This window comes from Dipodomys ordii, unplaced genomic scaffold (assembly GCF_000151885.1).
Source record: "Dipodomys ordii isolate 6190 unplaced genomic scaffold, Dord_2.0 Scaffold3, whole genome shotgun sequence".
Classification (NCBI taxonomy): Eukaryota; Metazoa; Chordata; class Mammalia; order Rodentia; family Heteromyidae; genus Dipodomys; species Dipodomys ordii.
In genome coordinates this window covers 10,455,241-10,480,563 of record NW_012267219.1, presented here as the reverse complement: position 1 = coordinate 10,480,563, position 25,323 = coordinate 10,455,241, and the positions used below count along the sequence as shown (strand labels likewise).

Below are 25,323 nucleotides of genomic sequence, written 5' to 3'. Positions count from 1 at the left end.
AAAAAAGCATAGTTGGCTCATGCCTGTAATCCTAGCTACTCAGGAGGCTGAGAGCTGAGGATCTCAGTTCAAAGCCAGCCCAGGCAGGAAAGTCCGTGAGACTCTTATCTCCAATAAAAACCACTGGGGGGGGGAGGGAGAGGGGAGGATGAGAAGGGATAGGAAGGGGAAACAAAGGAGGAGGCAACAATGCTTAATAAGAAATGTACTCATTATCTTGCCCATGTAATTGTAACCCCTCTGTACAGTAGTTTCACAAAAAAAAAAAAACGCTAGAAAACTGGAAGTGGCGCTGTGGCTCAATTGGTAGAGCACTCACCTTGAGCTGAAGAGCTGAGGGACAGTGCCCAAGGCCAGAGTTCAAGCCCCACAACCGACAAAAAATAGAATAAAATTTAAAAAAAATATATGAAAGGGGGACTAGAGGTAGGAAAGAGTAATAGAGTGAATTGATCAAATATTACGTGAATATATGGAAATAGCACAATGAGGTGCTTTTGTACAATTAATGTACACTAATAAAAAGAATTTAAAGCAGGTTGTATAACATATTGTATCTATTACCTTTTAATAAGATGTATGAAATTTAATCATATTTACATGTATTAACCAGAGAATAAAACCAAAATGATTGAAAAAGTCATGTGTGTGGAAGAGGAAGAGAAAAATGAGCAGGAAAAAAACTGAGGTCAGGTTTGAGTGATTTTATTATTGCTCTGAATTGCATTGCTATTACATGCGAAGATAAAATTCACATATCACAGTGTTTGAGGCCCTGCTGCCACTATCCTGTGTAGGATAACAAAATATATAAAGGAGAGTTGGTTGTTTTTTCTTTATGTGCCAGTGAGGCCGATAAAGGGTCAAAGTGTTGCATTCCTACAGTGCAGTCGCGACCCAAGTACTTTTGAGACTCCATTAAATGCTTTCCTGAGCAGCAGCAACAGTCAAGTCCTCATCTAACCTCTGCCCCACTTTGTCCTCGTTCCTAGCATCTGTTTTCTAACATCTGGTCTTCAAGAGCAGATTCCTCTAGCCCAGAATTATAGATACAATGTTATATAGTCTAGTCACGTCTTATTAGGAAGACGTGACTAGACTATATAAAATTTTTTAAAAAGAAAAATTGTAAACCTCCCTTGGGTATTATAAAATGAGAACCCCTTCAGTCCTTCAGTTCCCAGGTCCTTGGTGGCACAGAAGGTAATTTAGTTGGATGTGAAAGCTTTTTAATACTTACACTCTTTTACTCATTGTTAGAAATATATATATCTAGCAAAGTGATAATGATACAGAGGTGTATGGGGGGGGGTACTTGGGTTTGAACTCAGTACCGCCTGCTTGCTAGGTGGGTACTATACCTACTGACCAAATTTCTAACCCTTTTTTATACTGGTTATTTCTCAGACAGTCTCACTTCATTCTTGGGCATGCACCTAGAGGAACCTCGATCCATTTATCATGCTACAAAGCTAGTATTAAAGGTATATGCCACATACTCAGCTACTTGTAGAGAAGAGGTTGTGAGAACATTTTTCCCACTGGACTAGCCTCAAACTGTGATCACCCTCTCTCAGCCTCCCAAGGAGCCAGGGTTATATGCATGAATCAAGGTGCCTAGCTTAGTTTTTGTTTTTTTGGTGGGTCATGGGGCTTGAACTCTGGGCTTGGGCGCTGTCCCTCAGCTCTTCAGCTCAAGGCTAGCTCTCTACCACTTGAGCCACAACGCCACTTCCGGTTTTCTAGTAGTTTATTGTAGATAAGAGTCTCATGGACTTTCCTGCCTGGGCTGGCTCTGAACCACGATCCTCAGATCTCAGCCTCCTGACTAGCTAGGATTACGGGCATGAGCCACTGGTGCCTGGCAATGGTGGATAATAGGCCAATGGCCTAGGGTTTCATCGTTTCATTTTTCTATGGTTCAGAAACATCAAATGGAGATCAGAAATGCACAGAATCAGAAAAAAAACAAAACACTACAGAAATGTGCAAGAGGGCTTATAATGGGAGACAGTAGACATCTGAAACCTGTTAAAATTATTAACTTGATTAATAAATTTGACCTCAAGCTCTACAATGTTGCATGTAGCAGTAGTGAATGTTCTTTGTGATTCTGCTTCTTTCTTGACCATTCCATAAGTATTGTGGATGACAAGCAAGTAAAAATTACTATGATCAGAACACATGTACTCCAACTCATTCTTGAAAAAGTAAGTTATTGTGGGTTCAATCTTCATCACCCATACACACACACACACACACACACACACACACGAAATTATGTACAAATAAGTGCTAAAACTTTTACTAGCAAATCCATTTAGGCACATGATTGTGTCCTTATTGCATCTGATCTGGTAGCACCCCTTTTCTCTTCCACACAGACTGTGGGGCGGGAAATGCTGCTCCACCTGATCGACTATCTCGTAACCAACCATGGGAAGGACACCGAGATTACAAAGCTCATCAACAATACTCGGATACACATCATGCCTTCAATGAACCCAGACGGCTTTGAATCTGTCAAAAAGCCCGACTGCTTCTATAATAGTGGAAGGTAAAAGATGAGTAGGTCTAACTTGATTGAAAACAAGACAAAATAATGAAAAGGCTCTCCTCATTAGGCAGGTACCTGTCAGCCCAGAGAAGACGAGACCCAAAATGGTATTGCACCTGACAGCCTGTGTCATGTCAGGTGTGCTGATGCTCTTAACTCTTGCCTGTGGCTGGTAGGATGAAACATGGAGTCCTGAGGACTCCTGTGCCTGACTGTCTGCTTCACCTTCTACCCCTTGGGTACACCCCCATAGTTCCCCAGTACCAGTCTCTCTCACCATCCTCCATCTATCTCTTGGTACTACCAGGTGGCTTTGCTACTTAGGCATTGCACAAACACCCCTCTCCCCCTCTTTACCTCTCCCTCTGCTTCAGCAGCAGTCCCTCCAAGACGCCTCTGACCACACATCCTCTATTAGGTCCCCTGGTAAACTTTCCAATCCACTTTACCCTCTGAGCACTATTTTCCTTCTTCCTTCCTTCCTTCCTTCCTTCCTTCCTTCCTTCCTTCCTTCCCTTCTCTTCCTTCCCTTCCTTCCTTCCTTCTTTCTTCCTTTCTTTCTTTCCTTTCTTTCCTTCTTTCCTTCCTTCCTTCTTTCCTTCCTTCCTTCCTACCTTCCTTCTGTTTTTGTACTAATACTAGAGCTTGAACTTAGGGCCTGGGCACTGTCCCTTAGCTTTTTCACTCAAGGCTCTCCCACTTGAGCCAAAGCTCTACTTCCAGCTTTTTGATGGTTAACGAGATTAAGAGTCACAGAATTCCCTGTCCTTCACTGGCTTTTAACCACAAGCCTCTCATCTCAGCCTCCTGAGTAGCTAAGATTACAGGTGTGAGCCACCAGCACCCAACTTCAGAGTACAATTTTCAGTGTCTGATTTCTTGTTTAATATCCTCTCCTCTCCCCTCCCCCCCCATGCCCACAGAACTGGCAACTACTGGAAGGCAGGAATCCTGTCCATTCATCATTGTTAGCTCCCTCATTCCTAACACAGAACCCAGGTCCTCAATAATCACCATTGATTTGCTAAGCCAGTTGTCTCAGAACTAACCAGAGAAGAATAGCTCATAGATAAGTTCTGGTATGAACAATTTATTTCAAGCTATATTGGGAGGTTTAGAATTTCTCAAATATCTAACATCCCCCAAATATCTAATATACATGTGTAGTTGTATAATTTCTCATTTTTTCTTGCCAGGCATGATGGAATATGTCTATAATCCCAACACTTGGGAGGCCGAAGCAAAAGAATCATGAATTCACACCCAACCTAGGTCACGTAGTGAGATCCTGTCTCAGAAACATGAAACAATTTTTTTCATTAAGAAAAATAAAATCTCAGGGCTGGGAAGATGGCTCAGTGGTAGAGCACTTGCCTTGCATGCATGAGGCCCTGGGTTCAATTCCTCAGCACCACATAAGCAAAAAGAAAAAAAGCCGGAAGTGGTGCTGTGGCTCAAGTGGTAGAGTGCTAGCCTTGAACTGAAGAGCTGAGGGACAGCGCCCAGGCCCAGAGTTCAGGCCCCACGACCGGACCCCCCCCAAAAAAAAAACAAGAAAAATAAAATCTCATCACTGGATTTCTTTAACTTTATATTTCTAGCATATCTATCACAACTACTTTTCACAAACATGTTGGTATAAAGTGTGTTCTCCATTGTTTCAATGATCAGATTCTATGTAAAGAGCTGTCCCCACATTTGGTGACTCAAAACAACAATCTTGTTATTTAATCTTGGTTCTGTAAGTCAGAGTCCTGAGCAGGACAGAACAACAACAGCTAATCTCGGTACCGCAACCCAGTCTGTCTGAGACAATCATCTAGGTTGTCTAGGGTCTTATTCTGGCCTTTACCTAGTTCTTCACTTCCCCATGGGGCCTTTCCAGGTGGTCATCATTGGGGTCTGAGGTTCTCAAAGGAAGCAAGAAAAAGTCCTAGATGCAAGCCTCTGCTTGTATCATGATAGCTAATATCCCATTTGTGACAGCAAATCACAACAGAGGGGACTACATAGGACAAGAATGCCAGGCGTGGTTCTGGAAGGCTACCAAGGCCACAATCCACACTTGCATACATTTGGGAAAACAGCCAAAGCCCAAGCTAGAGGTCTGTGCACTGCAAGACCATCTCCCTCCCACACCACTAATAAGTCCTAAAACATTCTTTCTTTTAAAGGAGCAATTCTAATGACTATGACCTGAATAGAAATTTCCCAGATGCTTTTGAATACAATAACGTATCAAGGCAGCCTGAAACTCTGGCAATCATGAAGTGGCTGAAAACAGAGACATTTGTCCTTTCTGCGAACCTCCATGGCGGTGCCCTGGTGGCCAGTTATCCATTTGATAATGGTGTTCAAGGTAAGCCATCCAGGCCTGCTTGGTTCTCCCAAGTGCAGACAGGAGCTGCAAATGCTGACACTGAAGGACGATGACTTAACTTTTTCTGGCCAGGCTAGGTGGAGCCTCGTTTCTCCAGTCCTGAACCATTCTGCCTTGTGACTCGTAAACAGTGGCAGGGCAGTGAGGATGAGCTGCAACCAACTTTGTATTTGTTAGTGGAATGGTATGATCAAATTTAGATGATCTCGTAAGAGTCAGCATGGCTAAAAGCAAAGAAAACCAGAAGAACTTACCTTTCTTTGCTGATTACATGTCCTGGGATTGGTCACCCTCCTTCCACCTCTAAATCAGGATACATTGCCCCACACCCACTGTAGGACAACAGTAGCTTCCTTTAGCCAGTGTGGTATCTTTAAGGAAACTTTACAGACCTCCATAGATTTGCAGATTTAATTTTAATGTTTCAAGATGAGTCTGCCTTGTTTTGTATGATATTACCTTATAAAATAGAAGAGTAGGCCAGGACCAATGGCTCATGCCTGTAATCCTAACTACTCAGGAGGCTGAGATCTGAGGATCATGGTTCAAAGCCAGCCTGGGCATTAAACTCTTTGTTTTTGGGGGGTTTTTTGGGTCCGGTCGTGGGGCCTGAACTCTGGGCCTGGGCACTATCCCTCAGCTCTTCAGCTCAAGGATAGCGCTCTACCACCTGAGCCACAGTGCCACTTCCGGCTTTTTTTCTTTTTGCTTATGTGGTGCTGAGGAATCGAATCCAGAGCCTCAGGCATGCAAGGCAAGCGCTTTACCACTGAGCCACCTTCCCAGCTCCTGGGCATTAGACTCTTATCTCCACTAAGTAGCTGGAACTGGAGTTGTGGCTCAAGTGGTAGAGTGCTAACACTGAGTAAAAAGCTAAGGATAGTGCAGTGCTCTGAGGTCAAGTCCCAAAAACAGCATAAAAAAAAAGAGAGAGAGAGAGAAAAGGAGGGGGGGTAGTCATAGAGATGGGAGGGCAAGGATGGTAGGGGGAAAACAAAGGAGGCAACAATGCTTGATAAGAAATGTACTTATTACCTTGCTCATGTAACTGTAACCCCTCTGTACAGTATTTTCACAATAAAAAAAATTTTTTTAATTTAAAAAAGAGAGAGAGAGAGAATAGTTGGGACCAGTGGCTCATGACTCTAATCCTAACTACTCAGAAAGCTAAGATCTGAAGATTGCAGTTCAAAGCCAGCATAGGTAGAAAAGACCATAACATTCTTATCTCCACATAGCCGCCAAAAAGCCAAAAATGAAGCTGTGCCTCAGGTGGTAGAGCACAAGCCTTGAGCAAAAAAGCCAAGTGATAGCACAAGACCCTGACTTTAAGCCCCAGGTACCAGCACAGAAAAAGCAGAGGGAGCATTTGTGGAAGTGGGTAAACTGTCTTCTAAGGAAATGACAGCATGTGTACTTGTTAATATGGTGGTGTGTATTCTGCTCTAAAGTGAACCAAAAAGTCTTTCTCTGACTTTTAAATATAGCCACTGGAGCATTGCTGTCCCGAAGCGTAACTCCTGATGATGATGTTTTCCAACACCTTGCATACACCTATGCTTCTAGAAATCCCAACATGGTGAAAGGAGATCAGTGTAAGAATAAAATGAACTTTCCTAATGGAATTACAAATGGATATGCTTGGTATCCACTCCAAGGTGAGTCTCTCTTCATTTCCTCCATTCTCCATTTGCTTTTGCTTAACGGTTCTAGCTCATTCATTTTTGACCCAAAAGTTGTTCAAAGATCTTCAGTCATAGCACAGGCCCTCACTTGTGTCTTCATCTGATGATATCCCAGGAATAGTGATGGTGACATGGCTTGAGAGATGCTCAGATACATTCCTCCCTGCTAATGCCCCCCAGACATTTAGTCAGGATCTGCCTGCTAAGAAAGACAAATAAGACACAGATCTTACTTTCAAGTACAAAGCACATAAATAATAGTGGTGTCAGTGTGATTAAAGTAAGAATAGTGGTTTAGAAATGATAGAGGATATCATCCAGGTATAAAGCCAAAAACCAGTAGGAAGTAGAGAAGATCTTAGAGAAATCTAACACTTGGGTCCCTTCTAGACAGGCAGCTGATACTCAGATCCAGGTAATCATTGTTATGCGAAAGTGGAAAGCTAGTATCACCAGACCTTCCAGTTCACAGAGGAAGTGGGATCACATGAAGTACCGTGGTTTCAAAAACTACTTTTCAACAGGCTAAACAAAAGAGCTCCTCAGATAGAAACAGCAAGAGGGACCTCCAGTTTCCTACCCTTGGAATAGGATGGTCAGGTAAGGGAGAGGGTAATTGCCATGTAGGGTATATGGGAAGGAAGGATATTTTTTACCAGAAGGAATTATAGAAACAGAATCCAAGGGATGTGAGGCTTGTATTAGTCTAGGAACTGAAAATTATTAGGAGGGACTTAGGAAGGGCAAGAGGAGAGACAGTAGAATGCAAAGCATTCTCTTCCTACCTGAATTTGCATTTCTGCACAAAGGCCACTTCCAAAGGTACCTTCTCAGTTGGCACTCTGGATGCAAAAGCTGTCTACTAATCTTGCACTTTTGTGTCGGGCACACTGCCGCCTTTCCAGGTACTGTAAATAAAGGTAGACCACAACCAATCAGTGCAGGCCTCAGGTCCAGCGGGACACCATGACATCTCGAACCTCTGCTGTCCGTAATCTGCCTCTGCCTGCTAAGGCCTCCAGCAAGGCAAAACCCTGCCCTTGCCTCTTCATGGCTAGCAAAAGACCCCTTCAGCCAGGGGCAGGGCTGTCCTTCATGCAGACTGTTAACTTTCAAGACAGATCCACATGTGTAGAACATTTACTAAAACTCACAGTTACTGTTGGAAATTGTTCCCAACTATGTTTTTGAGAGTTCTGTATCCTCAGGAGAAAACAAAACAAAAACAAAAAAAAACAGCAGCAAAGCCAGATGCTTAAGAAGTTCAGAGCCAGTCTCCTGACCCACTTATAGATTCTGCTGGCCAAACCTGACTGGCTTTATCCAGAGCTTTACATTCATTCTCCATTCCCCATGCTTGACATTTCCAGCCCAAATACTTAGCTAGGGATCTTTAACATACTTGTAATCTTTGACATGCTCAGCCTACCAGAGCCTTTTCTGTCTCTCTCTCCCTCTCTCTCTCTCACTCCCTCTCTCTTTCTCCCTCTCCCTCTCCCTCCCCCCCTCTTTCTTTTCTCACATAGGATCTCACATTTTTGCTTGAGTAGGCATGGACTGTGAGCCTCCTATTTTATCTTTCCCACATAACAGAGATTGGGGGAAGGGTCTTGCTAACATTATCTAGACTGGTCTTGAACTGTCATCCTCCTGATATCTGTTTCCTAAATCCTTGGGATTATAGGCATAAACCATGGCAACCAGTCTCCTCATTTAATTGTGAACCACAAATGAACTCCAGTCATCTTTGATATTCATATGGAAATATTTAGGAGTGACTGGTATGCCTTGGGTAATGAGATGTGAAGACCATGTTAATCTGTCAAATTCATGCTCTCATGTAGTTTTTCTTGTAACTGTCTCATTCACTTGTCCCCAAAGTATGTGATGCTTGGCACCACTCCAATTTTAGACCTGAATAAAAACAAAATTTGCTTGTTTTTAGGTGGAATGCAAGATTACAACTACATCTGGGCCCAGTGTTTTGAAATTACCTTGGAGCTGTCATGCTGTAAATACCCTCGTGAGGAGAAGCTTCCGTACTTTTGGAATGATAACAAAGCCTCGTTAATTGAATATATAAAACAAGTGCACCTAGGTCTGTAAGATTTTTACTGATTCCTTGCCAAACACAAAATATAGCATGGGCAGGCCCGTTGGCTGCAGCACACATATGTTTCTCTCTTCATTGTGATATCAAACTTTGTTCTGGGTCCTCTGTTGTTTCTGGGTCCTCTGGCTTTATCTTCATGAGCCATGTATTAATTTAACCTTTCTCTTAGACTTCTTCCCACATTCATTCTTCAGTGTGTTACCGGGTGAATTCTTTTCTGAAATCCCTTTATCAGTCTCAGCAGGAGAATGTAACTGAGCAGGAATTACAAAGCTCTGCAGAGGGAGGGTGGCCTTCAAAGTATAGTGCTGGCAGAATGTTGCCACTGAAAGAGCTTGGTAAAATGGTAAATAACACAGAGCTTGCAGCATAAGAGCTGCTATTATTAATTTTGAGGGCTTAAAATTTCACTTAGCCAGGTACCAGTGGGCTCATGCCTATAATCTTAACTACTCAGGAGACTGAATGTAGTGGTTCAAATCCAGCTTGGGCAGTAAAGTCAGTGAGATTCTTACCTCCAATTAACCGCCAAAATGCCAAAAGTAGAGCTGTGGCTCCCACCAAGTGGTAGAATGCCAACCTTGAGCACAAATGCTAAGAGACAGGACATGAGTTCATGCCTCAGTACTGGCACACACATAAAAAAAAAGTCCATTTAACATTCCATTGTATGAGGAATATGAAGAATATATATATATATATATATATACATATATATAATTTATTTTGTTTGTCATAGAGCTTGAACTTAAGGTCTAGGCACTGTCTCTGAGCTTTTTCTGTTCAAGGTTAGCACTCTACCACTTTGAGCCACAGAGCTACTTCCAGTTTTCTGGTGTTTAATCATAGATGAGTACTTTCCTGCCCGGGCTGGCAACAAACCATGTTCCTCAGATTTCAGTCTCCTGAAAAGTTAGGATTCCATGCATGAGCTATGGGGCACCCAACTTGAAGAATATTTATCTACCTTCCTGTCCCTATAATCTGATGGGAACAACCCAGTATTTACAAACACACATCTACCCTGCCCCCTTGTGGTTGAAGACAGAGACAATTTTTTTAGTTTAATAATGAAATCATGTTTCAAAATACTGGTGGTGCATGTAGTTATTACTTATAGAAATCTTCTTTCTCCCTTGATACCAGAGTATTTTTACTTATAGATAATGGGAACAAGCTCCCCCTTGTTGAGATTCCTGTAGGTTAAGAAAATTACTGAAATTGGTCAAGCTGTGTTGCCTTCAGCACTCACTAAAAGGCTTCTGAGTCTGAGACTTTGACACATCTGGAAGTCTATGACTGTCTTGTCTGCCTCTGTTTTCATGAAAGGTCTGGCCTAGAGGACCAGTGGCTAGGGCGTTCCCATGCTGTTTGGTCACTTTATGTGTTTAAAAGCTGGAGCCACAACTGTCTGGACCTCAGCCTAGTCAGCTGAGGGATGTTTGTTGTGGTACTGGAGATCACACCCAGGACCTTGGGCATAGTAGGCAAGCACTCAACAACTGAGCTATATACTCCAGGCTAACACTAAGACAACATTGTCTGACTTAGTGCTGATGTGAAGATTCTGAGAGAAAATACAACTTAAGCACTCAGCATAGAGCCTGGAGCCCACTAAATGCTCCTAACTATTGTCTTAGAACTATTAAGTCTCCCATCAGTCAATTCCATGCTTCAAGCAACCTTTGATTGTAACTTCCCCATAGTTCACCTGACTGTAAGACAAAACCATCAGGTTCCGAGTACATTAAATATCTTATAAAGTAATGCACTGGCATTTTTTTTGTTTAGGGTTTTATGAAGTCTACCAATGGCATGTTACAGTATGCATTAATGCTTGAACAAACAACTTGGAGATGATAGGAATGAACTTAGATGGTCATCTGTGTGTGTTTATTTTGATAAAATGTACAATGTGCAGAAAAACCAACAAACCTATATAAAGCTATAAGTCAGACTAGTAGCTTGACTATAATGTAGAGATCAAAAATACCTTCCTTTCTGTATACATTATTAACTCAAAATAGCTAATAAATATTAAGCATACGTTCCTTAAATTGTTACAGGAAAAATACTTTCCTATGCTACAAAATGTGAATGTTTATATTCAATTTTTCTTTTGTATTATAGGCATAAAAGGACAAGTTTTTGATCAGAATAGAAATCCATTACCCAATGTAATTGTGGAAGTCCAAGACAGAAAACATATCTGTCCATTTAGAACCAACAAATTTGGAGAATATTATCTACTTCTTTTGCCTGGTTCCTATACAATAAATGTAAGTATGCAATCCTAGTTGTTAATAACATTACAGATCTTACAATACTCACCCAGGAGAAATCTAAAGTAATCCTGGAAATTCAAAAACAGCCTCAGGCCTGCAACTGGAAGGGGTAGAGGGGCAGCAGAGGTAGGAATGATAGGAACAAACTAGAAAGAAAATGTTCCTGACAATTTTTTCATTGAAGCCAAGTCCTATTTTTTATGGTGTCTTTTATGATAAAGAAGAAGCCCCATTAATAATAAGTTAGAAGGGAGTCCATGTGGTTGTGTGTGACTCTCAGAGAGAAGTCAGGGCAGAAAAGGAGAAATTGTATTTCAAGGACAGTGATAAGGAAGAACTCTGAAAGCCAGCAAAGTGACAGGAGCCCTAGCAGCATGTATAGTTAGAAAGGCAGTCTAGAAAAAAGAACAAAACATTTGGCCCTTCAATCTTGGAATGAAACTGCCCTATAAGGTCAGTGGGAAGAGACCCCAAAGTATAGCAGTAGACTGACACTTCTAAACATTCAGGAGAATCCCCAATCTGGAAAGCTGGCTAGTCTAAAAGTGACTCCTCTCACTTTGGACTATCCTCAACTCTCAGAACTCATACTACTACAACAGCTATTGCTAGTCACCATCTTGACTTAAGGAGCTGGGAGCCTAACCTTGACCCTGTCAGGAAATTTGGGCTCATGTCACTTCACAGGGCAGCAGACAGCTCTCTGAATCCTGTAGCTTCAAGACCAAACAGCTGTATACCCACAAGTTCCTAACCTTAGACTTGTAAACAATGTTGCAACGTCCCAGATTCACCCACACCTGTCCCAGCTTGGAAGTGTCCAAGTCTAGCTCCAGGAATGCAGCCACTGGCTCCACTCCCCGCATCACCTGCACTCACCTGGTCCCCTTCCCATGACTGTGGGACGACAGCTGTGTGTACAAAAACCCTTGGCTTTCACTTTAACTTGTACTTAGGGACCATGGGAAATGCCCCTCCACATTTTTTTAGCTCCAGGACTGAAATTATTAATGTCACAAAGCATGTCCCCACCAGTTTATACTACATGATTTAGAGACATACCCACCTACACCCTGCAGCTCTAGGACTAAAGATACAAAGCCATAAGTTCCACTACCTCCTGTTCTCAACCCATGGGTCCAAGAAAATGTCTTCCTCCATTGCCTACACACACCTCCAAGCATGGGGGTACCAGTGCCACAGCCCAAACACTATCTGCTCATATGCCAGAAGACTTAGGAACCTCTTCGTAGCCCACAGACCTTGGACCACATCACTGGGATCATTTTTGTTTATTTCACAGATCCAGGAAAAGGTATAATCTGAGTCCCACAGCTACCCAATAGTGGCTGCGGGTGCTATATGCTAGTACCAACTGCAGTTTCCTAACGATACCTAAAGAAGATCCCCTCTGGCTTCCAAAACAATGAGTTCACAGTTATAGTGCCATGGATCCCATGATAAGAGGTGATAAGAGGTTGAAGCAATAATTAAAACATATCTGCTGGGCACCAGTAGTTCATGCCTGTAATCTTCAGTTAACCACCAAAAAAACTTGAAGTGGAGGTGTAGCCCAAATGATAGACTGCCAGTAGACCCTGAGTTCAAGACCTAGGATCAGCACACACACACAAAAAACAACTCCAATTTTACTACCTCACTGTGAAATTCTATTAAACATTTAAAGAACTAATTTTGTTGTTTATTTACACTAGTCGAAAACTTTGAAATGGAAGACTCTGCTAACCTATTATAAGAGGCCAGCATTACCCTGATACCAAGGAAAGAAAACTACAGAACCATATCCCCGATGACACAGAGGGAAATACAAAAGTTCTTGATGAAATTGTAGCAAATTGAATTGAACAGTATAGCAAAAGATAATACACCAGGATCAAGTGAGATTCCTCTCAGGAATGCAAGGATGGTTTGACACACAAATCAATACATATGACACAACATATCAACAGAATGAAGGACAAAAACTAGGATTGTTTCAACAGCTGCATAAAAAGAATTTGATAGGATTCATTGTCTCTTCATGATTAAAAAAAATAGGGCTGAGAATGTGGTTTAATGGTGGTAGAATGCTTGTATAGCATGATTCCTCAGTACCACATAAACAGCAAAGGCCAGAAATGGTGTGGTGGCTCAAGTGGTAGAATGCTAGCCTTGAACAAAAAAAAGCTGAGTTCAAGCCCTAGGACTGGAAAAAAAAAGGAAAAAGAAAAAACAAACTAGGAATAGAAGGAAAATAGTAGTGATATTGAAAAATCATCATGAATAACAAAAAGATGATAGCATTTCTTCTAATATCATAGGCAAGGCAAACATGGTGATTTCTATCACTCTTACTTAATGTACTACTGGAAGTTTTAACAGGAGCAATTAGCAAAAGAAATAAAAAGCATTCAAACTGTAAAAAAAGATAAGTATTAGACAAAATACAAATAGAAAAATTGGATTATATCAAACTGAGAAACTTCTGTATAGCAAAGGAAACAGAATTAAGAGAAAATCTATAGTATGGGGAAAATATCTGAAAAATATTGATTTGACAAGGAATTTATTTCCATAATTATATAAGGAACTCTAAAAAGCTTAGCAGTAAAAATTAACAAAAACAGTGCAATCAAAAATACGTTATAAAGAGCCAGGCACTGGTGGCTCACTCCTATAATTCTACCTACCAACTGAGGCTGAGACCTAAAGATCAAGATTTGAAGGCATCCAGGGCCGAAAAGTCCCCATGAGACTTTTAACTCCAATAAACTATTCAAAAAGGCCAGAAGTGGTGCTGTGTCTCAAGCAGTAGAGCACAAGCCTTGAGCACAAAGAAGCTGAGGGACAATGCCAAGCCCTGAGTTCAAGCCCTAGGACTGGCAAAATAAACAAAAGGGGGATGGGGGACTAACAAACTAAACCAGCACTTCTCAAAAAAGATTTATATACTTAGATCAGCAAGGAAAATGGGAATTGGGAAAAGTTATAATTGTGATTTCCAATAAAGATCTTAAGTATAGACTTGGGACAATAACTCTTCACTTTTGCCCTCCACGAAAATGACAGCAGAATCAGCTTACCGCTTCCTTCTTTCTCCTGACTTGCATCACTAGATAAGTTACCCATATGTCTTTATTTCATCCTGTAATTCTTGGCAACAGCATTAACAACAGTACATCAACAGGCCTTGGATAGCTCCTCAGTTACCAGGTCATGAGGCCTGGCAGATTGTTTCATGCATTGCACAAAGGCTGTATTTTAGTGGTGGGTATCACTGTTTTCAGTATTGGCACTACAAAACATCTGAAGTCACTCATACAATTGTTTCTTGTTTCTTCCCTCACCCCCCACCCTCTCAGGTTACAGTCCCTGGACATGACTCACACCTCACAAAGGTGGTTATTCCAGAAAAATCCCAGGACTTTAGTGCTCTCAAAAAAGACTTTCTGTTTCCATCCCAAAGGAAATTGGATTCTATCCTAGTATCACATCCTTCATGCCCGATGATTCCTCTGTACAAAACAATGCCAAGCCACTCCGCTGCAACAAAGCCTAGTTTGTTCTTATTTTCACTGACTCTTTTGCACATATTTTTCAAGTAAAATGTGAAGCTCAACCTCCATCATCACCTGGAATCAGGGATTTGTCACACCAGGTCACAGCAACGCTAAACTCCCTTTAGTGGTACCTCAACTGGAGAAACTCCAGTCTTTCCTAAAAAGAGAAATGGATATTCCCAATGTGTGTGGGGTACTACTGAATGATTCACTTTAGAATGGAAAACAACTGTCAAGTATTTCCCATTTACATTTAATGCTGAAGTAGTCTTAGAAATTGTTGAATTTGAGGAGCAAAACAGAAGTTCCTGCAAGAAAAAAATGGAGCCAATTTTATATATGAAAATCAAGATGAATACAAGCAAGAGATGAACATTTATTGACCACTTACTGCATATGACTTTGCCAATTGCTATTTGTGAACAATGCTATAACTAGTTGTCCACAAAGAAGAAATTATCACAAGACTGAGAATATCTAGCTTTGCTAATGTCCTAAGGAGAAAACATGTCTCAGCGGCCCAAGAAATTATAGGATGGTAAAGTTATCTACAGCGCCTCAAAGCAGCACATCAGTTGAGTCTTTCTCCCTCCAGAGCCAGTGTCCCTCCCTGCCTTTCTGCAGCTGGATGCCAGTTTCTGAGGACATCCTAATGTGCAACTCCACCTTCTTTTAAGCCTCAGATTTATGTCCAGTTGCCCACTGTACATAAACACCTGGATATGACTCATAGGTACATCACTCTACATTGACCATTGAATAGTTTTCCCCTACTGTACTTTTTATTCAATTATTGGTACAACCACTCTAGAAATCGGAGTGATCCTGAGTCTTCCTCTTTATTCTTCATGCCATATGTTGATAGGTTCATTAAGAAGTGGTATAAATATTGGCTAATTCTAACCAAGTGCTGATGGCTCTCACCAGTAATCCTAGCAACTTAGGAAGCTGAGATGTGAGGATGGAGGTTCAAAGCCAGTTGGAGCAGACAAATCCAAGAGACTCATCTCCAATTAACCAGCAAAAAGCCATAAAGCACCATCTTTGAGCAAGAAAAAGCCAAGTTAAGAGCAAAAGGCCCCGAGTTCAAGTCCTAGTACTGGCAGAAGAAAACCCAAATCAGCTGCTTTGTTTCCTAAACACTTAACATGTTATTTCTGTTTGGGTCTGGAAAGACATTCTGATTCACATTTTGTTTTCTGGTCCTCCTTTAAAACTGCATTCAGGGACTGGGAAGGTGGCTCAGTGATAGAGTGCTTGCCTCAAATGCATGAGGTCCTGGGCTCGATTCCTTAGCACCACATAAGCAGAAAAAGCCAGAAATGGCACTGTGGCTCAAGTGGTAGAGCGCTAGCCTTGAGCTGAAGAGCTGAGGGACAGCGCCCACGCCCAGAGTTCAGGCCTCATGAACAACAACAAAAACCTTCATTCAAGTTGGAGGCAGAGGCATGGCTGAAGTGGTAAAGTGCCTGCCTAGCAAGCATAAAGCCATTAGTTCAAACTCAGGAGTTGGGGGGTAGAGGGGGAAGGCGGGGAGAAGACTTTGCTGATTATCATCACAAGCAATTCCATTCCATTCCTTTCCAGGAAATCTGGAGTTTGAGTCCATATCTCTTTGCTCCCTCAAATCAAACTTGATCTTGACTACTGAATTTACAACACTATAGTATGATCTACTTCACATGGGCTTTCTTAGTAGACAAGCTCTTTGAGGTATGGTCTACTTGTGTGAAAAATTCATTTTTATATCCTCACAGCCTAAAAGTACATACTGAATGGAAAAGTGTTCCAGAAACCTGCTGCTCCTAGTCACTTCAGGCAACAGTAGGGCTTTGGATCATTTTATGAAGCAATCTCCAGCTCACTAGTAACAACTGACAAGTGTTTGCATGTATGTAGAAAGAAAAAAAACACTAAATATAGTGCTCTAACTTGCATTTCACGAAGTTTGCAGAAAGGAAATATTGTTACTTGCTTTAAAAAAAAATCAGAAAGCAACATTTTTACTTCAAGTGCTCACTTTCAAACAGCCATTTTCTACTAGGATTTTACCTGTGTTAATGCATTTTATGTGAGAATTAAAGGGGAAAGATGGGCACCAGTGGCTCATGTCTGTAATTCTAGCAACTGAGGAGGCTGACATCTGAGGATCATAGTTCAAAGCCAATCCGGGCAGGAAAGTCCAGAAGACTCTTATCTCCAATTAACCACCAGAAAACCAGAAGTTTTCAAACCAGAAGTGGCTCAAGTGGTAGAGTGCTCACCTTGAGCTGAAGAGCTGAGGGACAGTGCCCAGGCGGAGTTCAAGCTCCACGACTGACCAAAAAAAAGGCGGGGGGGGGGGAGGTCAAATGAGGAGGGGGCCGAGGAAGTACTGTGTGTTTTGAAATACTATGAATTGCCTTTGTTCTTATATTCTACAGCAATGGACGATGAAACTACACTGGGCTTGGAACCCGGTGAAGGACTAAGATACACACTTAGGTGCATACATTTAGATGCCAAGTTTATTCTAGCTGCACAAAATCCATACATGTTATAGTATAGTTTCTAACCAAACTTGGAAAATCTAGTAATGACCTAAATATCTTGGTCACTTTTATTTAAGCAGTAACATATAATTGAAAGTAAAAGCAAAATTTAATTTTTACATATTAAAGTGTTTAGTGTATACTTATTTTTCCACCAATCCCTGCACAATTTTTCAACTAAGGATTCTAACTTTTCTGAAAGAGCAGTTTTAAAGGGACATGAACGAAACTGGTTTATAACCCAGAGTTTGTATCAAAATCGTTTAAAACCAATCATTTGAAGGCATCAGGATTAGGAGCGGAGCGTAGTGGTGGTGTATGCTTACCAATTTATGAGCCAAGACTCTCACCCTTTTCCCAAATAGACAAAACACAACTATGGAATTCTGTGGCAGAACAAGCCACCAACCTCCCTAACACCTTTCACTATTCTTGGCCTTCTTTGACTGGTGATTATATTTCTCAGGCTCCAAGTTCAGGTGAATTCTTTTCTAGAGAAACCAACAAGATCAAAAAGCTTTCAAGGAGAAAAATGTAGGAGTAAAATGAAAACTAGAATATAGGAGCCCTTGATTCAAGTCCACCACACATGCAGTTTCCTGAGCTGTAAAATGAAGACTGTGGCTGTCTGTGATTGATTACTAGCAGCTAGTAGGAATCACATGTTGGTGCTTTTAGTGCTTATCTAGATGGAAGGAAAACTCATACTCAAGTGGATACTTTGAAGGCAGTGGGACAGACATTATAAGCCAAATCTTGGCCTTACATAAAAATGAAGTTGACTTGGGGCTGGGAAGATGGCTCAGTGGTAGAGCGCGTGCCTTGCATGCCTGAGGCCCTGGGTTCGATTCCTCAGCACCACATAAGCAAAAAGAAAAAAGCCGGAAGTGGCGCTGTGGCTCAAGTGGTAGCCTTGAGCTGAAGAGCTGAGGGACAGCGCCCAGGCCCAGAGTTCAGGCCCCACAACTGGACCCAAAAAAAAAAAATGAAGTTGACTTGCAAACCTCAGCATTTGTCAGTGAAAATAATCATGTGATATTCAAAGCTTTCATGAAGAGACATTAGCTTTCTTGGGTGCCTGATCAAATTTGATCATGACTAAATAATGGGGAAACGATGGTCATAAACCTGAACCTAAATGTAAACGACATCTATCATAGAGAAATGTATTTTACAGGAATGTTAAGTCCTGAGAACAAAAGTGTCAGTGTTGATTTTGGTGCTTAATCACAAGAGCTGCTGAATGTCATCAATGTTCAAAGCCTCCTTTCAACACTTCTGAAAGAATGTTTTCTTCCCCCCCCCACAGTGAAATTTACATTTGTAATCTATCTAAAAATGGTGTTAAGCTAGCCTGTGTTTAGAAAGTATAAACTGGTGCTGGACTGCAACTATATTTTCCTAGAAAAATAAGCATAGCATATTGTCTTAATTCCAACAATGTAAGTTCTCTATTGAGACATTTCTTAGTCTATGTAGCAATACAATTGATATTTATTTTATGCGCAATCATGTATATCTTCTTCATGACTAGGTGGATGGGAAGGAAATAATGGCCAGATTAGAAAGTGTGCTGAGTTCCTACTTACTAAAAGAGAAGCATTACTGCAAACAACGATTTTTATATTTAGCCTACTAATAACTCCATAGCCTTTATAGATTTCATAACTGATTTTATAAGCTTTCACGGTGACTTCCTTTTATACTATAATTAAGAACCGATTAAATGTAAAAACACTGTAAAGTTTATTTGGAAGGGGACATGACTACCTCTGGGTTTAATAAATTTAGAGTATTTTATTCTCAATAAAGACTATTCACATAGTGAATACTGTTTCTTTCCCTTGCCAAGGTAAGTTTAAAGAATGGGAATAAAATGCACTGAAGCAAGCCTGGTAGCCTATTTCAGTAGTAAAATGGATGCTTAACACGAGGCCCTAGGTTCAATCCCCAGCACAAACGGAAAAAAAAAGGCAATGAATTGTATAATCCTGTAAAATTAATAATAGTTGGTAAACATAGGAAGTTGTAAACAAAAACGAAACACTAAAATTTAACTCTGATATTTAAAAAAAAATTTTTTTCCAGGCGCCAGTGGCTTACACCTGTAATCCTTGTTACTCAGGAGTCTGAGAACTCTGAGACTGCAGTTCAAAACCAGCCCAGCAGTAAAGTCTGTAAGACTCATCTCCAATAAACTACTCAGAAAAAGCTGGAAGTGTTGCTATAGCTCAAATGCCTTGAGCAAAAGCTGCTGAGGGAGAGTACCCAGGCCCAGAGTTCAAAGCCCCAGGATTGGAAAAAAAAAAAATTGTAGATATAAAAATACAAGTCAGAATCCAACCAGAAAGTAAAACTATTATCTTTTTTATAGTACAATGCCATGGCAATTTATGTTTACTATTATGAGTCTGTATACCTACACACTAAACTTATCTTTGAAATGCTTATTTTAACTTAAGAAAATCTAAGCTAAGGACTAGGAATATGGCTTAGTGATACAGTCCTTGCCTGGCATGCATGGGGCCCTGGGTTTGATTCCTCAGTACCACATAAACAGAAAAGGCCAGAAGTAGTACTATGGCTCAAGTGGTAGAGTGTTAGTCCTGAGCAAGAGAAGCTCAGGGAACAATGCCCAGGCCCTAAGTTCAAACCCCAGGACAGACAAAAAGGAGAGAGAGAGGAGAGGAGAGAGGAGAGAGACAGGGCAGAGAGAGAGAGGAAGGAAAGGAAGGAAGGAAGGAGAAAGAAAAAGAAAGAAAATAAGAGAAAATCTAAGCTAAACCATGCTAGGAATTAATCCTCTGGCTTTTGGACCTGAGATCCCTATGTTCTTTTAAAGCCAATTTCAAACTCAGCTCCCCAGCTTTGATTTAATATTCTTACTGAGCACGTACATACCCACATCATAACCCAGAAGATCCAGGCTTCACAGAATTTAATTTAGAAGATGACTAGAGAAGGAAACAGGCAATTACAATAGGGCCAGACCATACACACTATCTCTTATGAAAAAGCTACTTCAGTCAGCCTGCCACTTGATGTCCAAATGAGTAACATATAGAGCCAATAGCATGCCCAGCCCCCACTCTCTACAACATCAACCTGCTTTGAATCAATGTCTCTAAAGTTCCAAAACAGCCAGGTGCTGGTTGATCATGTCTGTAATCATAGCTACTCAGGAAGCTGAGATCTGAAGATCATGGTTCAAAGCCGGTCCAGGTAGAAAAGTCCAGGAGACTCTTATCTCCAATTAACCACCAGAAAACCAGAAGTGACACTTCGGCTCAAATGGTAGAGCACTCATCTTGAACTGAAGAACTCAGGGATAACTCCCAGACCCACAATTCAAGCCCCACGACCAACAAAAAAAACAAAAACAAAAAAACCCAAAAAACTCCAAAACTATATCAAACATGTATTTTCTTTTTCTCTCTCTCTTTTTTTTTTTTTTTTGGTTGGTCATGGGGCCTGAACTCTGGGCCTGGGCCCTGTCCTTCAGCTCAAGGCTAGTACTCTACCACTTGAGCCACAGTACCATTATCTGGCTTTTTCTGCTTATGTGGAGTTGAAGAATTGAACCCAGGGCCTCATGCATACGAGGCAAGCACTCTACCACTGAGCCACCTTCCCAGACCCTCATGCATGTATTTTCTAAAGTAGAAAGGCACATTCACTCCAAGAAAAACATTCAAACTTGTCTTTGATTACACAAAGAATATTATTGAAAAACCCACAACTTCATAAGAGCCAATAGTCACATTCTTGCAACAGTTCTTCATTTATTTGCAAATAAATAAATAAGTCATATACTAAACCTAAAAATTTAGACAAACAAGATTAGCCAACTATAAGCATGTAAAATGAAACACCATTTGTTCAGTTGAAAGCTGAGTCAACAGCATTCATGGCAGGCACTTTAATTTGCATCAGTTATGGTCTATGAACTTTCCTAGAAGGATGAACTTATTAATCCTCTTTTCTTCCTAAAGTATAAAGTACTAAGTCTCAAATTATTAAAGCTCTCTCTCCTTTACTTCAGGACTACTAAAGTACTGATCCCATTGGCTGTTTGTTTCCTATTTAAGATATGCTATAGATGGATGAGTTGGGGAAGGGAGATGCTTTTTTTATTCAATCTAATAATTGACTACTAGAAACAGGATATGCAAAGTTATTCCTTGGATCTCTTCTAAACTTATAGGTCTAATTGAGGAATATATATAAAACTGTCAGACACACGAGAAGAGTACTGGAACCTTAAGGTGAAGGTGATTATTTTTCACTATTCTGTTGAAGATACTTATGGTAAATTAAAAAGTCAATATATATGGTCTGAAAGACCATTTTACAATGTCATGCTCTAATTCTTTCTTAAAGGTGGTGGACAAACTACCACCTTTCCAGCTAGTTTTTAAATGAATAGTTCTGTTTATCAAATTTCTGAAATAATCCTTCTCAATTTACTGGTTTCCGAAACTGAATAAAAGTACAGATCTAAAATCTAGACAACCATCCAAAACAACTGAGCCCAAAAGCCAGGCGCTGGTGGCTCATGCCTGTAATCCTAGCTACTCAGGAGGCTGAGATCTGAGGATCGCGGTTCAAAGCCAGCCCGGGCAGGAGAGACCATGAGACTCCTATCTCCAATAAACCACCAAAACCGGAAGTGGCGCTGTGGTTCAAGTGGTAGAGCACTGGCCTTGCGCTGAAGAGCTGAGGGACAGCGCCCAGGCCGACTTCAAGCCCCACGACCAACAAAAAAAAAAAAAAACTGAGCTCAAGAATATCCCAGGAAAATTCCACACTTCAAAAAGGGAGCCTTAAAGTTTTAGCCAGGGTCTGGGAATGTGGTTCAGTGGTAGAGTGCTTGCCAACCATGCATAAAGCCCCAGGGTTTGATTCCTCAGTACAACATAAACATAAAAAGCCAGAAGTGGTGCTGTTGCTCAAGTGGTAGAGCACTAGCAAAAGCAGCTCAGGGACAATGCCAGGCCCTGAGTTCAAGCCCCATTACTGGGGGTAGTTTTAGCCAAGTGTTGGTGGCTTTAATGCTACTCAGGAGGCTGAGATCTGCAGACAGAAGTCCAAAGTCAGCCAGACAGGAAAAGTCCAAGAGATTCTTATCTCCAATTAATCACCAAAAAGCTAGAATTGGGTCTATGGCTCAAGTGGTGGAGTGCTAGCCTTGAGCAAAAACAGTTCAGGGACACTACCCAGGCTGAGTTCAAGCCTCAGGGCTAGCACTATTTAAAAAAAATTTTTTTTAGGGCTAATGGCTATCCTCAACTGACAACATTACTGCATCCCATACTATAGTAAAAAGCCTGAATAAGATGTTTTACTTGTATAGCACCAAATATAACAACTTCTAAATAGAGAGCTTAAGGACTGGAGACTTTAATAAGAGTACCTAAAATTTTAATATTACATTATTATACATACTTTTTCTTTTTTACATGAAAAGTATGTTCATGTGTCATGGTGGTATACATCTGTAATCCCAACTACTAAGAGGTAGAGGTAGGAGGATGGTGCCAGGCAAAGGAAGCAATGAGACCCTGTCTTATAGTGGAAGTAGTAAAGTGCTTGCCTAGTATGCACAAGTGCACAAGGTCCTGGGTTCAATCCTCAGCACCAAAAGGGGGGAGGGGAGAAAGAAACCTTGAATTCAGATACATGTAACAGAAAATTGTCTTATAAGAGAAAAATGTAAAACATGAGTTACAGGGACTGGGAAGGTGGCTCAGTGGTAGAGCACTTGCCTTGCATGCCTGAGGCCCTGGGTTCCATTCCTCAGCACCACATAAGCAAAAAGAAAAAAGCCAGAAGTGGTGCTGTGGCTCAAGTGGTAGACCGCTAGCCTTGAGCTGAAGAGCTGAGGGACAGCGCCCAGGCCCAGAGTTCAGGCCCCACGACTGGACCCCCCCCCCCAAAAAAAAAACCATGAGTTACATAGCCACTGTATATAACAATGAAATTCAAAGATATAACATAAAAGGAAAATTGTCCTTTTTGAAAGGAATATTCACTCTTCCTCCTCCCAAAATAGGCAAATTACACTACAAAGAAACTTATATGGACCAATATACTTTGTTTTGAATATGTAGATTAAAATAAAAATCTATGTTTTATACATTTTTAGGGTTATATAGTTAGCAATATATAATTCCACTTTGAGGAATGGATCAACTAGCTGAAATAAGTTAGTACAATCATTTGAATTGGTTGTCTACATACTGGGCAGGGCTTATTCCTTTTCTTTAACTTCTTTGCACATGTGAAGCATGACATAAGATGTCCTGTTTTACCATGAACAATACATCCGTTTTTAGGTCGACCTTGGCAAATTACACATGGCTCAATGGCATTGAGAGAAAAGCTAGATTTCATACTTTCTTCATCTTGTGTTTCTTCCTTCTCAGAGTCTTTGACATCTTCTTGGCTACTACTGATAATGGTGTTCGAAGTTGATGGTTGAGAATAGTCCTCACTTTCTTGTGATTGGCAAGCTTGTATGAGTTCATCATCATTTTCCTCAACACATGACTCTTTAGAATCACTCACCATTATTTTTTTACCATCAGGCACATCTAGGCCCTCTTCTACCTGGGCTGAATTTTCTAGTTTGGCTTTCTCAGAGAGTTCCCTTTTATCTTTCCCTTTATCTTCTGGAAGCCAATTCTCACGAAGGGCCCAACATCTGTTGCAATGTGATGGAAGGGGAGGATTCATTTCATTGCACGAAGTACACTTCCAATAGTCCTTCAATGAAATAAGATAGATTTAATTTCTCTAACTCTTCAGCTACTTATATAACAAGGTTAGCAACTTCAATATGACAAAAGTAAAGACAATCACATAGTTTAATTTTCAGCATTTCATGTTTAATTTTCTTGTTTTGTTTTTTGATGCATGTCCTGAGGCGTGAACTCAGGGCCTTGGAACTGAGCTTTTTCTCTCAAGGCTAGCACTCTTTATCACTTGAGCCTCTTCACTTCCAGTTTTTTTGGTGGTTAATTGAAGAGTCTCAAACTTTTTTGCCTGGACTGGCTTCAAACCACAATCTCAGCCGCATGAGTAGCTAGGAATACAGGCTTGAGCCACCAGGAGCTGGTAGTATTACATGTTTTACATGAAATAGTCAACAAAAACAACATGAGTAATACAGTTAATATGTACTGGCTACTTTTAAAGAGTAGACTTTAGGTACTTTTACTTCCTAAACACACATACATTCAGAAAAAATGTGAAATAATGGGTATCACACTGACTATACGTACTGCGGTGAATTGCCAAAGGAGGGGTGGGGGAACACACAAAAGATAACACTGGAAGTAGGAGTTTGGGAGAAGTCACCAGTATCTCCTCAAGTGTGTGATTGCAAGTAATTTCAAAGTACTTTCCATGCTGGAAAACCCTACAACTAAAATGGTTTTTACTGTGGAAATGGCGCTGTGGCTCAAGTGGTAGCGCTAAAGAGCTGAGGGACATTCTCCAGGCCCAGAGTTCAAGCCTCACAACAAACAAAAAAAAGAAACTAAAATGGTTTTATTATAATATTAACCATGTATTTATAAAAGTTTTGTGTGATAGCAGAGATGTTAGCTGATTCATTTAGGTGAATCAAGTCCTGTAGGATCTTTTCCCCTGTGCTAAAGCCTGCACCCAATTCCTTTAAAGGCTCATTCCTAGGCACTGAGCACAGATTTTTCCCAATCAATCTAGATGAAATCTGCTCCTAGGAAATACTCCCTAATCCAGCAGTGACTAGATATCCTTAAATCAGGGGAAATACCAAAACAATTATTTTCAGCAGTCACTGCTATCTAAAACTACAAGCCTGGTCACAGAGCCACACCTCTATATGCCCTGTACTTGTCTATTTCTTCCTGTATTCTCTTTCCAGTGATTCTAACCATTATGTTAATTTCTTTCTAGAATGCAATTAAGGATGACAAACTCCCCTACATCCCCACCTATTTACAGAACATATCCCTATCTCCTTGCCAGAGGACACTATATATATAAAACTTGCTATGAGGTACTTCCCATTACACTATTAATGATCATCTTTAGACTACCAATGACATAACATAGTAGCATTAAGGGTGAAAACCATTCTCCCATAATGCTTCTTTTAAGTTGTCAAAGGTGGTTTCTACTAACTCCAAAATCCAAAGATAAAATCTTGCAATGGAGCTCTCAAATA

The 25,323-nt window shown here is 40.8% G+C and overlaps 2 protein-coding genes across 2 annotated transcripts in view; one reads left to right on the top strand and one right to left on the bottom strand.

Moving 5' to 3' along the window:
• Positions 1 to 15,814, top strand: part of Cpm (carboxypeptidase M) — a 58,911-nt gene extending 43,097 nt beyond the window's left edge. Inside the window, exons 4-9 of the mRNA XM_013018012.1 lie at positions 2,385 to 2,557; positions 4,732 to 4,916; positions 6,425 to 6,595; positions 8,568 to 8,720; positions 10,866 to 11,014; positions 14,383 to 15,814. Coding sequence (XP_012873466.1) covers positions 2,385 to 2,557; positions 4,732 to 4,916; positions 6,425 to 6,595; positions 8,568 to 8,720; positions 10,866 to 11,014; positions 14,383 to 14,625 — 1,074 coding nt within the window. The 3' untranslated portion in view covers positions 14,626 to 15,814. The remainder of the gene's footprint in view (positions 1 to 2,384; positions 2,558 to 4,731; positions 4,917 to 6,424; positions 6,596 to 8,567; positions 8,721 to 10,865; positions 11,015 to 14,382) is intronic.
• Positions 15,815 to 23,190: 7,376 nt separating this feature from the next.
• Positions 23,191 to 25,323, bottom strand: part of Mdm2 (MDM2 proto-oncogene, E3 ubiquitin protein ligase) — a 24,873-nt gene continuing 22,740 nt past the window's right edge. The window contains exon 11 of the mRNA XM_013022766.1: positions 23,191 to 23,876. Coding sequence (XP_012878220.1) covers positions 23,304 to 23,876 — 573 coding nt within the window. The 3' untranslated portion in view covers positions 23,191 to 23,303. The remainder of the gene's footprint in view (positions 23,877 to 25,323) is intronic.